Below are 17,458 nucleotides of genomic sequence, written 5' to 3'. Positions count from 1 at the left end.
CTGTATATAGCAGTATCATGTTTAATACCACACATGCTCTTTTCAGACATCAAGTTTTATTCTTTTCTTAAGGAGTTTTCCTGGCTTCCCCTGGCGGACTCAAAAAAAAATTTCATCCACCAATTCTCCTTTGAGATATGCAGCAGTCTTTATATCTGTGTGGTGGATAAATAAATTTTCTTTTGCAGCAAGGAACAGGAGAGATCTTACAGAAGCACATTTACCACAGGTGAGAAAGTTACTTAATAATCTACACCCTCTATCTGAGAGCAGCCGTACCTCTTAAATGAGCTTTAAAATTTGCTTTTGCATCTTCTGGGTTTTTTTATACTAAAGACCCAGCTCACTAGTAATGGTGTCTTTCATTGTGGTGTATCAACCCATTCATAATAATCATTATTGGAAAAACACTGTAATTCATTTTCTACAGCTTTCTTCCAAATATCTGAATTTGGACTGACCAAGGTTTCTTCAACTGAAGAAGGTTCATTGTTGAATGTTTGAACAGCCATATACAACTCAAAATCTGGATATGACATTGGTTTTATTATAAGTGTTGAATGCTGTAAATTTACGTTTTCTTCTGTTGGAGTTTCCTGGATCTCATTATCTATTCCATCTCCAGTAAACACATCTGGTTGTTCTTGAACAACTTCTCCATGACCTTTAGTTTCTAAATTTACTGGCACCTTTGCATGATCTTGGTTATCTTCTTCAGTATTAATATCTACACCTACTTTTCCCAATTTGTTTCATTTTCACCAGATTCTAAAAATATTACATCTCTGCTAGTTATTATCCTTTTGTTTTCAGGATTTATAAATGTATAACCTTTGGAATCTTCACAATATGCAATAAATATATATTTTTCAGATTCAGAGTCCCATTTCCTTCTATGTTGTTTGGAAACTTGTACTGTGGCCTTACATCCAAAAATTCTTGGACCAGGAGTCTTGCTTGATAGGCCTTTAGTAGGCTATCTATTATTTATATAATAGAGGGAAACATTCCACGTCGGAAAAATATATCTAAAAACAAAGATGATGTGACTTACCAAACGAAAGCGCTGGCAGGTTGATAGACACACAAACAAACACAAACATACACACAAAATTCAAGCTTTCGCAACCAACCGTTGCCTTTACAAATGTCTGCTTGTGTCTGTGTATGTGCGGATGGATATATGTGTGTGTGTGTGTGAGAGTGTATACCTGTCCTTTTTTCCCCCTAAGATAAGTCTTTCCGCTCCCGGGACTGGAATGACTCCTTACCCTCTCCCTTAAAACCCACATCCTTTCGTCTTTCCCTCTCCTTCCCTCCTTCCTGATGAAGCAACCGTTGGTTGCGAAAGCTTGAATTTTGTGTGTATGTTTGTGTTTGTTCGTGTGTCTATCAACCTGCCAGCGCTATCTGTTATTTAGATATACTGCAGCTGATACTGCTTTTACCAAAAACATTTTGGTAATCCTGCATCCTTTACCACTTGCTTTCTCTAGAATTGTTCTGTTAGCTCATTCTGCTACTCCATTTTGATCAGAACTACAGCTTTGTTGACATATTTGGTACCATTGTCTGATCTGATAACTTTTATCTTCTTACCCCTCTATCTTTCAACCACGGCACGGAAACTGGTAAATATTTCACTCGCTCTATCCTTGGTTCTAAGGAAATAAACATGGGTATATGTTGAAAAACCATCAATCAAGGTAAGGAAACACCACTACCTTCCTAGAGATTCTTCTTCCATTTATCAGCTACAAAAGCTCAGTAGATCTATTTTTACTTGTTTTAAACAGTAATCTGGCTTGATTTCCTCGTATATAAATTTCACATGGTAAGTTACAACTATTACTTTCCTTTACCCCATGGCCACATCTTTTAACAAGGCCATACTTTTCCTATTATGGTGTCTGAGTCTTAATTCCATGAAAATCTTTTTGCAGAATATTCTGGATAACTATTTTGAAGTACAAGAACATCTAATTTATAAATACCCCTTTCTTTACTTGCTGTGGCTATTACACTGCCACTCTGATCAGTTATTTCTGTATATTTAAATCAAAAGTTACCTCTTTGCCTTTATTCACTATTTCACTCACTGAATGCAAATTTGCAGTAATATTCTTCACATCATGTACATTACATATCGTAATATATTGTGATTTTCCATTAACATACAAATTAAAGTTTATCTTTCTAGCCATTTCACACCGTAATTGAGAATCATCCACTGTTGAAACAATAACGTTTGCTTTAGGAGAATCATCATATAAAACTGAGTGGTCTTTTGTAATATGCACAGAAGCTCCAGAATCCAGGAACAAATCTGTACTCTTACTTTCAGTTTTACCAAAAGAATGAAATGCAGTAAGTGCCTTACCTTTATTGCTTGGATTGCTTGCCTTTCTTTCTGGGCCTTTTGAAACTTGACTGTTTTTCTTTTCTGTGTATTTCAACGCAAGCTATTTCAAGAAATACAATTAGCATGACTGGTGACCCAATAACATATTGCAGAATATACCCCTGCAATATACTTTCCTCCAGGAGTGCTAGCTCTGCAAGTTTCGCAGAAGAGCTTCTGCGAATTTTGGAAGGTAGGAGACGAGGCACTGGTGGAAACAAAGCTCTGAAGATGGGGCATGAGTCATGCCTGGGTAGCTCAGATGGTAGAGCACTTGCCCACAAAAGGCAAAGGACCCAAGTTCGAGTTTCGGTCCGGCACACAGTTTTAATCTGCCAGGAAGTTTCAATAACATATTATCTGGTGAGGAGGATGGGATAGTAAGTCAACTTGTACTTTGGTACCATGTTCTTCGAGCATGACATACGGATGGGGGGAGGGGGGGGGGGGGAGACTTGGTACAACGCTATCACTTAATTTTGAAAATTGCATTTTTCTTTCTGGGATAATACAGTTAAGGAACTGAACACAGACTTGCAGAAGCAAACGAGAATGGTTAAAAACTTGTATATGAATGCACAGCATTAGGGTGGTGTTCAAAAATACTTTCAGAAACTGTCATGTTAAAGAATAAAAATTATAAAGAGCAAGTGAAGGCAGATGAGATAGAGATGAGGTGGTAAGAATTTGCAGAAGACCACAGCAACAAGACACATAAATAACATCCAGTTCCTCAAAACCTATGGTGCCAGCTAATATTGGTAGGTAAAGTACAGTTATCTTAAGAAACACATCTGACAAAAATCACAAGACAACTGTTCATGAAATTTGGGATTCCTGAAAATGTGTTCCTATCAAAAAGTTTTACACAAAAACTGCAGTGAGAGACAACAGACCAATCACTACATTCAAGTTTTCAAGACGAGTTGTCCTGCATCAAAGCTGAATTTGGGAATTATTTTGTTTCACATACTGTAAGATGGGGAAATATCGGACACGGGGGTAAATTCATACAGGAACAGCATAATTCTCTTCTTACATTAGTGTTGATGAATGTTCCATAGTGTCAGGCACATCAGAAAATACATTTTTGCACTTGGAAGTTGGGGCAGAGGTGTGTATAGCAGTTTTCAGTGCAGTGTACAATTATTGTTAGTTATCTTCACTGTGCTACAAGAGAAAAAAATGGCAAGCATAAATTCTTTACAATTTATTTGTTTAAATGTTAAGAGGGAAATGTGAAGGTAGACTGTCCATGTATCTCTCTTGCACTAATGTCTGGTAAACTATTTACATGTCTGCATACATTGAGGGAATATTGGACAATGACGCAGACTTATAAATGAAGTTTTGGAGATCTTCCAATGGGCAATTATGACACTCAGAATCTTGTAAAACTGATTGCTGCTATAAGATCAGAAAAAACTGTTGTACGTCTGCATACATTGAGGGAATATTGGACAATGACGCAGACTTATAAATGAAGTTTTGGAGATCTTCGAATGGGCAATTATGACACTCAGAATCTTGTAAAACTGATTGCTGCTATAAGATCAGAAAAAACTGTTGTACAGAAATGCATCAAGCAAATACAGCAAAGCAAATCGAACATTAGAGAATAAAGTTAATAATACAAACACTGCAATGATTGGAAGGCTTTCTGTCTTAAGAACCATTGAAAAGAACACACTTTCCGATGGTGTTTTAAGTGCTGTGCTTTGGGGTTCATAGCGAAAGGCTATCTCGATGCTTGTGGATGAAGGAAAAATTATTTTCTTATAACATGTTAAAAGCAGCATGGTTGCATCATTCTGATATATTGAGTGTCTGGCTATCTGAAAACATCAAATGGCAACATGCTGAAGTGAGTTATGAGACAGTGAAATCCTACACTATGTGATCAAACTTATCCAGACATCTGCCTAAAAATGACTTACAAGTTCGTGGCACCCTCCATCAATAATTCTGGAATTCAGGATGGTGTTGGCCCACCCTTAGCCTAGATGACAACTTTCACTCTCGCAGGCATACATTCAATCAGGTGCTGGAGGGTTTCTTGGGGAATGGCAACCCATTCTTCATGGAGTGCTGCACTGAGGAGAGATATCAATGTTGTTCAGTGAGCCCTGGCACAAAGTTGGCATTCCAAAACATCCCAAAGGTGTTCTATAGGATTCAGGTCAGGACTCTGTGCAAGCCAGTCCATTACAGGGATGTTATTATGTTATTGTCATGTAACCACTCCGCCACAGGCCGTGCATTATGAACAGGTGCTCAATTGTGTTGAAAGATGCAATTGCCATTCCTGAATTGCTCTTCAACAGTGGGAAGCAGGAAGGTGCTTAAAACACCAATGTAGGCCTGTGTTGTCATAGTGCCACGCAAAACAACAATGGGAGCAAGACCCCACCATGAAAAACATGACCACGCCATAACATCACAGCCTCTGAACTTTACTGCTGGCACCACACATTGGCAGATGATGTTCACTGGGCATTCGCCATACCCACACCCTGCCATTGGATCGTCACATTGTGTACGGTGATTTGTCACTCCACACAATGTTTTTCCACTGTTCAATCGTCCAATGTTTAAACTTCTTACACCAAGTGAAGTGTCATTTGGCATTTACCGGCATGATGTGTGGCTTGTGAGCAGCCACTCGAGCATGAAATTCAAGCTTTCTATCTCCCGCCTAACTGTCATAGTACTTGCAGTGGAACCTGATGCGTTTTGGAATTCCTGTGTTTCCACTTCACTATCACATTGGAAATAGTGGACCTAGGGATGTTTAGGAGTGTGGAAATCTTGCGTACAGGCATATGACACAAGTGACACACACTCACCTGACCATGTTCGAAGTCCATGAGTTCCGCAGAGCACCCCATTCTGCTCTCTAACCAGTACCTTTTCTTGTGCCACATATAACTCAGTCTTGTACTGAGTAATTATAAAGTAAACATGGTACTTATAAAGTATAATTGAATGTATGTAGAAAAATCATGTATGAATATCAGGAAATAATAGCTACTTCATAGTGATTTATTCTCCGTAAGTCCACAGAGATCTGTATGAATGAGTTGCAAGACTTCCTTAGACCAGCTTTGACTTGATTTAAATGGCAATCTGGCCTGCTTCCCTTGCAAACATACCTCAAATTGTATAGTATTCTTTCCATAACTTTCCATCTCAGTTGCCATATTCTTCAATAAGGCGATACTTTGTCTATTCAAATGTCCAAGTCCCCTATGTCACACAAGACAGGGTGACTTCCAGTTTCAGCACAGTATCTTAAACTGTGTTTAATTTGTAAATATCTTTTACATTAGTTGCAGTAGCTACAATATCGCAACAAGAGTCAATTATTTTGACTCCCTCTATAGTAAAGATTCCCTTGTTACCTTTTTTTATTATTTTGCTTATGGACAGCAAATTAGTTGCAATATTCCTCACATAATGTACATCATGAGCACTAAAAATTTGTTTCTCCACACTCAGTAGCAAATTAAGATCAACTTTTCCTGCGAGTTCACATTTTAACTTAGACCGAGCAACTGTGGAAAATCCAGTGTCAGTCCTTGAGTGAATATCCTACAAAACTGATGGAGCTTTAACGATATGCACAGATGCTCCCAAATCTAGAAACAATTCTGCATGATCCTCACTCAGTTCACTAAAAGATAAAAAGCAGGAAGTGCCTTACCTTTACGGGTGGTTTTCTCTCAGGACTACTAGAATTAACATGCTTCTTTTCATTATACTCAACCTTTTGTTATACTGTGATGAAAAATGTCCACTGTTATGGTATCAAACATTTTACTGGCTCCTTCTTATTCTCCTTCTTGTATTTAGGTATAAAGCCGACACTGTTTCTATCTTTGGATCATATGAAACTGGATCATTTTTCATGCTCTGTAGAATCTTTACCTTCATACACACATCAAAAAAAGTTCTGCATCACCCTGGCTCCCAGAACTCCTGAAGATAGATATTGACTGTGTATATTGTATCACAGACACAGTCCCTTTGGCTGTTCAGAGACGTCACTAAATCCGTCCAAAGATGTAAACAAACATGCATGAGCAGCAACTATTAGACAGAGGGGCTCCAACAGCCGATCAGTTCCAGTCATTCCACCAAGAAGGAAGTACACAGCTCGTGTTGTCTGTAGTTCAATCATGCCTAGTTGGTCAATACCACGGTTCAATTACGTCCACACTGTTACTTTGTGCTAGGAAGGGCTCTCAACAAGGGAAGTGTCCAGGCATCTCAGAGTGAACCAAAGTGATGTTGTTCGGACATGGAGGAGATACAGAGAGACAAGAACTGTCGATGACATGCCTTGCTCAGGCCGCCCAAGGGCTACTACTGATTATGGCTCAGAGGAACCCTGACAGAAATGCCACCATGGTGAACAATGTTTTCACGCAGCCACAGGACATCGTGTTATGACTTAAACTGTACTCCCAACATCCATGGCGAGGTCCATCTTTGCAACCACGATACCATGCAGCGCAGTACGGATAGGCCCAATAACATGCCGAATTGACCTCCCAGGATGGCATCACATTCTCTTCACCGATGAGTGTCGCATATGCCTTCAACCAGACAATCGTCGGAGGCGTAATTGGAGGCAACCTGGTCAGGCTGAATGCCTTAGACACACTGTCCAGCAAGTGCAGAAAGGTGGAGGTTCCCAGCTGTTTTGGGGTGGCATTATGTGGGGCCAATGCCGCATGGGATTAGCCGAGCGGTCTAAGGCGCTGCAGTCATGGACTGTGCGGCTGGCCCCGGCGGAGGTTCGAGTCCTCCCTTGGGCATGGGTGTGTGTGTTTGTCGTTGGGATAATTTAGGTTAAGTAGTGTGTAAGTTTAGGGACTGATGACCTTAGCAGTTAAGTCCCATAAGATTTCACACACATTTGAACATTTTTTTTTGGGGCCAACGTACACCGCCGGTGGTCACGGAAGGTGCTGTAATTTTAATACACAATATTTACTTGCTTCATTGTGTCACCGATATTAAGTGTGCTATAGTTATACCGCCCTATGAGCTGTATAGTTGTTAGTGTCCAAGCCAGATACACTGTACAGCAATGATTTTTCTGTGCTAGAGGGTTCACTTCCTGCTACCTTTTATGTTGGGCACCAGACTTGTTTTGGCAAATACAAAATTCAAAAATGGCATTAGGACAAAACAGGATTCCTAAAGGATTAGTCCCACTATTCAAAAATAGCGATGAGGGTAAACCATAATATCTAAAGGATTTACAGGAATTTATGCCAACCAGAAATAGAAACAAGAATTTTCATTGTCAAAGACCAATTTAGTGAGTGCATGAAATAACATGAACAAAGTTTTGTGGCAACACACTAGATAAAGTAAATGTAAATGTCGAGTGGCCAGGGCCTCCCATCAGGTAAACCGGTCGCCAGGTGCAGGTCTTTCGAGTTGACGCCACTTCGGCGACCTGCATGTCGATAGGGATGAAATGATGATGATGATTAGGATAGTACAACACCCAGCTCCTGAGCGGAGAAAATCTCCGGCCCAGCCAGGAATCGAACCCGGGCCCTTAGGATTGACATTCTGTCACGCTGACCACTCACCTACCGGGGGCTGACACTAGATAAAGTGAGGCCTTTTCATTTATCATTCTTGTATAAACTGTTTACGGACCACTAACACCGTTTCCTTACCAGGAAGATTACATGGAATTATACACTGTACAGAGTTGTATTTTTCACAACTGGCTCAACCTGAAGTACTACTGCCCATCATTCTTCTACTACAACACTCCAGGAGATCTTGGTGGCTGGCCTGGCCAAATCTGAAGCAGAATCTCAGCATTTGACCGGAAACTATAAACCTGGTATAATTATATTTCAAGACTGAAGCAACATTTTGTCACGCATCAAGTATCAAATGATGAGTGCATAGCTTTTCTCATTGAAAAATGAAGGCCCATATGTTTTTACACACGTACAGAAATTATGCCTACAAACTAAACCAGTAACTGGCTCAGATCATATCTACAAGACAGACAACAAAAAATTGTATTAGGTGTTAACAATCTACAAGTAGGAGAAGTAGAGTCTTGTCTGGGGAACAGTACATCATGGAGTTCCCGAAGGGTCAGTCCTTGGTCCCCCCCCCCCCCCCCTATTTATTATATATATTGATGACCTACCCCTGTCCTCAAATTGTGCTACCAATATCACAATGTTTGCAGATGACACAAGAATAGTGACAGTCAGCAAATTCTCCACTGATGTAGAATTAAATACCAACCAAGCACTTGAAAATGCTCTGAACTGTTTCATGGCAAATTCTCTAGCAATAAACCTCAGTAAAACAAATTACATGCAGCTCCAATCCAGTTACATAAGCCCAGAAGAGATTAACATTGCACACGAGAGCCAACAGTTACAGAGCGTTCAGTGCACAAAGTTCCTAGGCGTTCACATAGATAACCGGCTCAACTGGGAATTCCACATACAGCAAACACTAAAAAAGCTTAGCTCAGCAACATTTGCCATCCGAATAATCTCCAAAACTGGAGACATCAACGTATCAAGGTCTGCATATTTTGGCTACTTTCATTCAGTGATGTGCTATGGAATAATTTTTTGGGGCAAATCACCACTTTCAAAAACAATTTTTGTAAACCAGAAAAAAGTAGTCCGAATTATATGTAGTGTTCCTCCAAGAACCTCATGTCGATATCTTTTTAAACAGTTAGGTATATTAACCACTACCTCACAATATCTCCTCTCACTCATGGCCTTCACTCTTCTCAATTCTTCTGAATATGAAACAAATGAGGCATATCATCATTATAACACAAGACGGAAAGGTGATATGCACTGTGAACGGAAAAAGCTCTCTCTGGTACAAAAAGTGGTAAAGTACACAAGTACAAAAACCTTAAATGCACTCCCGAGTAATATAAAGTTTCTAACAGAATATAAAATCCTGTTCAAAAAATAGCTAAAGGAATTCCTACTGGAAAAATGTTTCTACTCTTTAGATGAATTCTTCAACAGAGATAAATAATTTGAGAAGTAATTCAGATTGTTTTCTTTGTCATTGTTATCTGTATTGTTTTTTATCACTACTGTATTTTTGTATTGTATGGTATTGTTTATCATCTTGATTATATTATTGTATTGTACCAGTTTTGAATCATTCATCTACCATGTGTAATATACCAGTATGTATTGTATGATATCTATATTTGTATCTGCTTTGACTCGTTCCACATCCATGCGTAATCATGCACTACTGGATCTACGGAATACGTATCTCAAATAAAATAAAATTTCCTATTGTCTAATTAAGGATAAGTCAGAATCTTTTTTTTGAGTCAAGCTCATATTGTTACAGCCAGGAATAAATGTTTTTGATGTTTTAAGAAACAAAATTGAGGTTACAAAGAGTGCATGACAGCTACAGGGATTAACTAAAAAGTGTAAATTTCGGTGTGAAAATTGAAAGTTTAAAAAAAATTTATATACAATCTCTTATTTGAGATAAGCTTACCACACATTCATCAGACACATTAAAGAAATAACCGTCCAGCTTAACTAATCTGTTTTTGCAATACTGCAATACAACTGTATAAGCTAGTCAAAGGACAAACTAAAAAATAACTTTGACAACAACCCCAATCTACTACATTACAGGCAAGAGAAGATGAACCACACAATATATGTCAATTTATTTATTTACTTATTCATTCATAGACCATTTGGTACAATAGTATTGAACATGTCAGAAACAAACAGAAATAATATATACAAATAAAATATTTACAAAATAGGATGCAATACAGTAAGGATCAAGCAGATAGGCGGCCATGGCCTCATCAAAGGAACCATCCCAGCATTCAGTTGTGAGAAGACTCTGGCTGTTAAATTTAATTAAAAAAGAAATAAGTTTGTTATTCATTACAATTTCTACAAAAGCCTGTTTAAGCCGTATGTACAGCGTTTCACGAAATGAAATTTATAATTTTAATGCTGTCTGTCAACTTGAAGTGTGCATTTCATCACTGTGGTAACTTACTAAGATAGTTAGCAGAAAAATAGACTCTGTGAAAATGCTTATACTGTTGGGGATATGTGAACATATTCCAGTGTGCATAGTGGTGCACAAGATATGACATACAGAGTGCATTAGACTCTGTGGAATATACATGTTCCATGTTTGCTGATGGGCAACGTAATATATTTGCGTAGGCACATGTAATAATATTTGTTGTACGAATAAAGCAAAAGTTTATTTTTTCCCTTAAATAGTTGTTACTTGTCATTTAGCTGTGTTAATCTGCATAAACTACAACAGGTCATGGGCCCAGTTACTGGATTTAAGCAAAATAATAAGCTTCAAGGTGACGTGTATTTGAACAAAAAGTGCACGCAAGTTTGTATTAAGTTGGATTGTGTACGATATACGAAGAAGAAAAATTACTGTAAAATGAGTACAACACAGATACCGCAAATAGAGTGGCCTGTACGGCGTGAAAATTATGCGACATGGAAATTTGCCGTTGAGGCATATTTGCACTTGGATGACTTATGGGATGGCGTAAATGGTAAATTGGAACCTACGAAATCAAGTTTTGCTACTAAGGATCAGAAGGCGAAATCAAAACTAATCCTTTTGATTGATCCAGTGAATTATGTTCACACAGAAAAGGCTACGTCAGCAAAGGAGGTATGGGACAAACTGAAAAACACATTTGAAGATGGTGGTTTAACCAGAAAAGTAGGATTACTTCGTGAGCTGATAACCACAAGACTGAATATTTATGAAAGCATGGATGAATATGTGAATAAAATAAATTCAATCTCCAATCGTCTGAGGAGTTTAGAAATTGCGGATGAATGGATTGGAACTTTATTGTTAGCTGGACTACCAGAGAAATATTCGCCAATGATTATGAGTTTGGAAAGTTCAGGAATACCCATTACAGTGGATAGTGTTAAAATAAAGATTCTACAGGATGTTAAGAATGAACCAGAATCTAATGCTTCAGAAAAAGAAACAGGGTTGGCTTAATACTCTAAGTGCAAGAAGAAGAAGCCAATAAGATGTTTCAGATGCCAGAAAATCGGACATATTGCTTCACAGTGTAATGAAAATTTAAGTATAGAAGAAAAGAAGCATGTTAATTCTAGTAGTCCTGAGAGAGAGAGAGAGAGAGAGAGAGAGAGAGAGAGAGAGAGACTATGGGAAAAGGTACAGCATTTTCTGTTTTTTGCTCTTTTAATTAAGCGAGTGACAATCATGCAGAATGGTTCCTAGATTCAGGAGCATTTGTGCACACTACCAAAGCTCCATCAGGTTTGTTTGATGGTCAGTCAAGGACTGACATTGGAATTGCCACAGTTGACAGATCTAAGTTAGGGTGTGAACTCGCAGGAAAAGTGGATCTTAATTTGCTTGCAAATGGGGAAAAGGAAATTGTTACTGCTCATGATGTACATAATGAAAAGAATATTGCAACTAATTTGTTGTCAGTGAGTGAAATAGTAAAGAAGGGCAATAAAGTTATCTTTGATACAGAGGGAGCCAAAGTGACAGACTCTTGTGGTGATATTTTAGGTACTGCAAGTAATGTAAGAGGTATTTACAAAGCAAATACAGCTCAAAATACTGCTGAAATAGGAAATCACCCTGTTTATGCTGCAAAGGGTTTTTTGTGGCATAGGAGACTTGGACATTTGAATAGGAAAAGTATGACTTTACTGAAGAATACGGCAACTGGGATGTAAAATTATGGAATGAATAATGCCCAATGTGAGGCGTGTTTGCAAGGGAAGCAGGCTAGATTGTCATTTAAATCGAGTCAGAGCAAGTCTACCGAAGTCTTGCAACTCATACACTCAGATCTCGGGTCGACAGAAGCGTCCGATCCCACGCCTCTGTTTTGACCCGTGACGTAAGGGTGTTGTCGTGTGTGACGACATGACGGCGCGGAGTTTGGTTTGAGTGTGGCTGTCTCCAGTTCCGTTTTATCTTATTTTATTTACTTTTCTGATCTGTTCATTCTATCTCGTGAGATATTTTTTTTTAAATTTAAAAACACTTATTACTTATTTTAATTATCTGTTTCCTCGAATTTCTGTTTTAGTTCATTATATTTATCTTTCTGATCTGTTCGTTCTATCCTGTGAGATTTTTTTTTAAAAAAGACAAAAAACACTAATCAGCTACTGAAGCATCTTTATCTTCTATGGGTTGCAGGGGTTACGACCCATGGGGAGGTGGGTGGGTATTCATGCATGGCTGTCTTCACTTACACGTTGTAGCTACGCAAGGCGTCTAAATTTGTTTATATTTAGTTTGCCCCCCACCCAAAACACCCCATTTCCCGCGCTTGTCCCGTTAGTGTCATTAGGCTTCTTGTGGAAAGGTGTGTGTGTGTGTGTGTGTGTGTGTGTGTGTGTGTGTGTGTGTGTGTGTTTTTGTTTCCGCCATATTTGTGACGTCATGGGTCAATGCATACGGGTGGGATCGGACGCTTCCGTATTTCCCAGATCTCTGTAGACCTACGGAGAATAAATCCTTAGGAGGTAGCTTCATACATGATTTTCCTAGATATAAGTATGTTTATTTTATAAGTAGCAAGGATCAAGTGAATGATGTATTTGTTGTTTATTGCAAAATGAAAAATGGAAGAAAATTAAAATTATTAGATCAGACAATGGATCAGAATATGTAAACAGAAGGTTTAAGAAACTGTTGAATGGAATGGGTATTAGGCATCAGACTACCATTCGCTACAGTCCTCCTCAGAATGGAGTTGCAGAATAAGCCAACAGAACCATTGTAGAAAAGGCAAGAAGTATGTTAAGCGATGATGAGCTACCTAAGTGTTTTTGGGCAGAGGCTGTGTCAACAGCAGTGTATTTAATTAACAGATCACCTACCAAAGCTGTAAGACACAAGACACCTTATGAAGTATGTACTGGGAAGAAACTGGATCTAAAGCACTTAAAAGTCTTTGGATGTGAAGCTATGGTTCAGTTTCCAAAACCATTAAGTGGAAAATGGGATGCAAAATCTCAAAAAAATATTTTTGTTGGCTACTGTGAGGATTCAAAAGGCTACAGATTTTATAATCCTGTGAATAAGAAGATAATAAGTAATAGAGATGTAGTATTTTTAGAGGATTATAGACCTAAAATAAAGGGCAGTAGTCAAAATGATACAGTAATGCAACCAAACATAATGTGCAATAGTGCTGAAACAGAGATGGAAACTGAAACAGAGGAAGACGAGAATAAAGAGGAAGTTGATGTGCTACCCAAGAACCAAATTGTGGAAGAATATTCAACAGAGGAAGTCAGTTTAAGATGGTCTTCACATATAGCAAAATGAAGAGAATATCTGGAGTATGAAATGTATGCTGCCCAATCAACAATGAACCAATCACAGTTGATGAAGCTTCATCAAGTTCAAATGCTCAAGATTGGAAAAAGGCTATTGAAAAGGAGCTGCAATCTTTTGTGGAAAATGACACATATGAATGGGTTGGTATGCCTGATAATTTAAAAAGCCTCCAAGAACAAGATAGGTGTTTAATATTAAAATCCTGAGAGTGCAATACCAAAGTTCAAAGCCAGATTGGTAGTTAGTTATTGGATATTCCCAGAAATAAGGAATAGGTTACAATGAAACTTTCTCACAAGTGGTGAAGTATTTATCATTAAGATACCGTTTAGCTCTTGCAGTAAGGGAAGACTTATTAATTCATCGAATGGATATGAAAACAGCCTACCTGAATGGAAGGCTGGAAGAGGAAATATATGTGATTCCACCTGATGAAGTTAAGAGAAAAGAAGAATTTGGTGTTTGAAGAAAAACATATATGGATTAAAGCAAAGTGGCCATTGCTGGAATAAATGTTTGCATAAAACTAGGCATGCTAAAATCAAAAGCAGATCCAAGTATATACCATAAAAGGAGCAATGTAGAAATTGCAATCATGGCCATATGGGTAGATGATTTAAACCTGTTTCTACTCCTATGGAAAATAATGCAAAACTGCTAATAATTGATGATGACAAGAAATGTAAGGAAAGTGTACCCTATATGGAAGCTGTAGGAAGTCTACTGTCCTTAGCACTGACTTCCAGACCAGACATTGCATTTGCCACAAATGCAGCAAGCAAGTTTTACAATGATCCGAGAGACAAGCACTGGATGGCAGTCAAGAAAATATTCAGATATTTAGATGGAACTGCTGATTATAAGTTAAAAGTATTTTAAAACTGGCAATGTAAATTTGGAAGGATATAGTGACGCAGATTGGGGAATTGAGCTAGAAAGCAGACACTCCATCACTGGAAGTTGTTTTAGACTAATGGGAGGATTGATATCATAGTCATGTAAGAGACAATGAACTGTTGCTTTGAGTACTGTAGAACCTGAATATATGGCCTTGTCCTCCACTATTCAAGAACCTCTTTGGATCCATACACTGATGAGTGGAATAGAATCTCTTCCAACATTAAAGCCAATTGTGGTATTTTGTAACAATATGGAAGCTATTAAACTTGCAAAAAATAATGTCACCAGTGTAAGATCCAACCATACTGACATAAGGCATCACTATAAAACATCACGTGGAACAGGTTAATATAATCCTCAGATATCTATGCACAGAAGAAATGTTATAGGATCTCCTAACCAAGCCTCTCAGTAACGACAAATTTCAGAAGCTGGTGAAACATTATGGTTTAACCTCGGATGTATAGCGCTGAGAATTTGAAAAATATTTGTTCAAGGGGGAGTGTTGGGGATATATGAACAAACATTTTCCAGCGTGCATAGTGGCGCACAAGATATGACGCGCAGAGTGCATTAAACTCCGTGTAATATACATGATCCGTGTTTGTTGATAAACGAACACGAGAAAATAAATTTTTACTACTTATATGTACTATTGCACATCTGTAAAATCATGTGTATGATAGCTTGTTATGGAAAATTATGCATATATGTTCTCCATTCCAATTGTGGTTGTCAAGATGTAAATTATCTTAAATGATCTAATTCCCACTGCTCCATAAAACTGACACATAAATCAATATGTCAAGCTGTGATAAGGAGTGGCTACTTTGTATTAACAGAGCAACAATGTCAAAGTTTATTTTCTTTTAAGTGATTACCAATGAGCTTACCGTTTCTTTAGCATATTTTACGCCCCTAGGGGGCTTGACAGGCGGCTCCGACATCGCCATGACAATACCTACACAAACAAACCAAACACTATAACTCAGCCAAAGATTTTCAATACAAATATGACATTGTTGGTGGATAAGTCAAGATATGCAAAGATATTGAAGGTTACAAGTTAATGATCATCTATAATGTGAACGGTGCAACTGGCGTTCCCTTGAAATCGACCAAGAAAATATAACGCGAACGTAAGCAGTGGTTACGCTAGAGGTAAGCCTTATTAGCGCAGTCTTCCTTTGGCATTCTATGGCTTCGCCAACTCGTAACCTTTCAACATAACCTAGCCCTTGAAATGTCACCACAAAACAAAAAATTGACGGATTTCTGCCGAACGCCTATTGTAGCTACTCACTGCACACATTTAATATTTATTGACATATTAAGGTGACTCAACACGATGCCTCATGTTCAACTTTACGCATGCACATAAATTTCTAATAGCGTGTAGCGACGCTGCCGCGCGCTAATTCAAGCTCGCCGGTGTGTGTGTGTGTGTGTGTGGTGTGTGCGCGTGTGTCAGTGCAGTGCTGTGCGGTCGTAATTACTGTACACGACGTTTGTATAGTTCCGCGCCCAGCCTCTAGAGGCGCTGTGTTTTCTAGTTTTTATATACGTTCTGTTTATTATTAATATGCCTTGTATTTTGAGTTAATGAGTAGTTCCGTGCCTCCTGGCTCGTGTGGACGAGTACTGTTTTCTCTCCAATAACTACGGAAGTTTTCCCAGGATTAAGGATCCTTCTGTAAAGGCTGGAAGCAAATTTTGTAACTCCGATCAGTCCATGCATGCCGGGCGTCGTCAGATACGCGCTCGCAATAAGGTTATTGTTGCTGAACTGAAGGTCTTTATTCTTCTGAATCACGTTAAGCAAAGGTCGGACAGCCACCAGTTTAGCTGAACCCGACAAGCGCATCTACGCATACGCATGCATACTTTCCTGGAATGAAGGCTTCCCACAGGGAAGTGTATTAGGCCCAATATTGTTTCTTATATACATTAACAACTTCCCACAAAGTATCAGACATGGTGCAAAAATACCTTTTGCTGATGATAGCAACATAGTAATAACAGGTGAAAATCCAACACAACTGTCAGAAAGAGCAAACGAGGCTCTCAATGATGTCCACAACTGGTCATTAAAAAACAAAGTAACCGTAAATGTAAAGAAAACTAACTATATTAACTTCCAATTGAACAAAAAACACAATGCCACTAGAATAAAAGTTAATAATAATGAATTAGAATGTGTAACAAGTACCAAATTATTAGGGATGAATGTAGACAGCCAACTGAAATGGACAAACCATGTCAACATTTTGGCAAAGAAATTATCCACAGCATGCTATGCTCTTAGAATCCTTGCACCGGTATCCAATAATACCTGTCTTAAAATAACATATTACGGATATCTACACTCAGTCCTCAGCTATGGGATCATGTTTTGGTGAACAAGTGCCAGTAACATACAAACTGTGTTCAAAGTACAAAAAAGAGCCATAAGGATAATAACAAATAGCAACAACAGGGCCCACTGTCTGTTTAGAAAGCTAGGAATTCTAACTGTTTCTTGTGAGTATATCTTTCAGAACATACTGTTCATTATAAAAAATCTCAACATGTACAACACAAACAGCCTAATACATGACCATGAAACAAGAGCTTGTCACCACCTCCATCAACATAGAAAGAACAAGTCAAAGACGCAAAAAAGCATATTTTACAATGGGATAAAACTGTACAACAAATTACCACAAGAAATTAAAGAAATAAATGAGCCCCTCACTTTCAGACAAAAGCTTAAAACCT

At 38.3% G+C, this 17,458-nt stretch overlaps 1 protein-coding gene across 1 annotated transcript in view; it reads right to left on the bottom strand.

Annotated features, from left to right (window-relative positions):
- Positions 1–15,673, bottom strand: part of LOC124795203 (exocyst complex component 4) — a 234,362-nt gene extending 218,689 nt beyond the window's left edge. Inside the window, exon 1 of the mRNA XM_047259109.1 lies at positions 15,595–15,673. Coding sequence (XP_047115065.1) covers positions 15,595–15,654 — 60 coding nt within the window. The 5' untranslated portion in view covers positions 15,655–15,673. The remainder of the gene's footprint in view (positions 1–15,594) is intronic.
- Between the last annotated feature and the right edge of the window lie 1,785 nt (positions 15,674–17,458).

The sequence above is a fragment of the Schistocerca piceifrons genome, chromosome 4 (assembly GCF_021461385.2).
Source record: "Schistocerca piceifrons isolate TAMUIC-IGC-003096 chromosome 4, iqSchPice1.1, whole genome shotgun sequence".
NCBI classification, from domain to species: domain Eukaryota; kingdom Metazoa; phylum Arthropoda; class Insecta; order Orthoptera; family Acrididae; genus Schistocerca; species Schistocerca piceifrons.
This window is presented reverse-complemented; position numbering and strand designations above follow the sequence as displayed.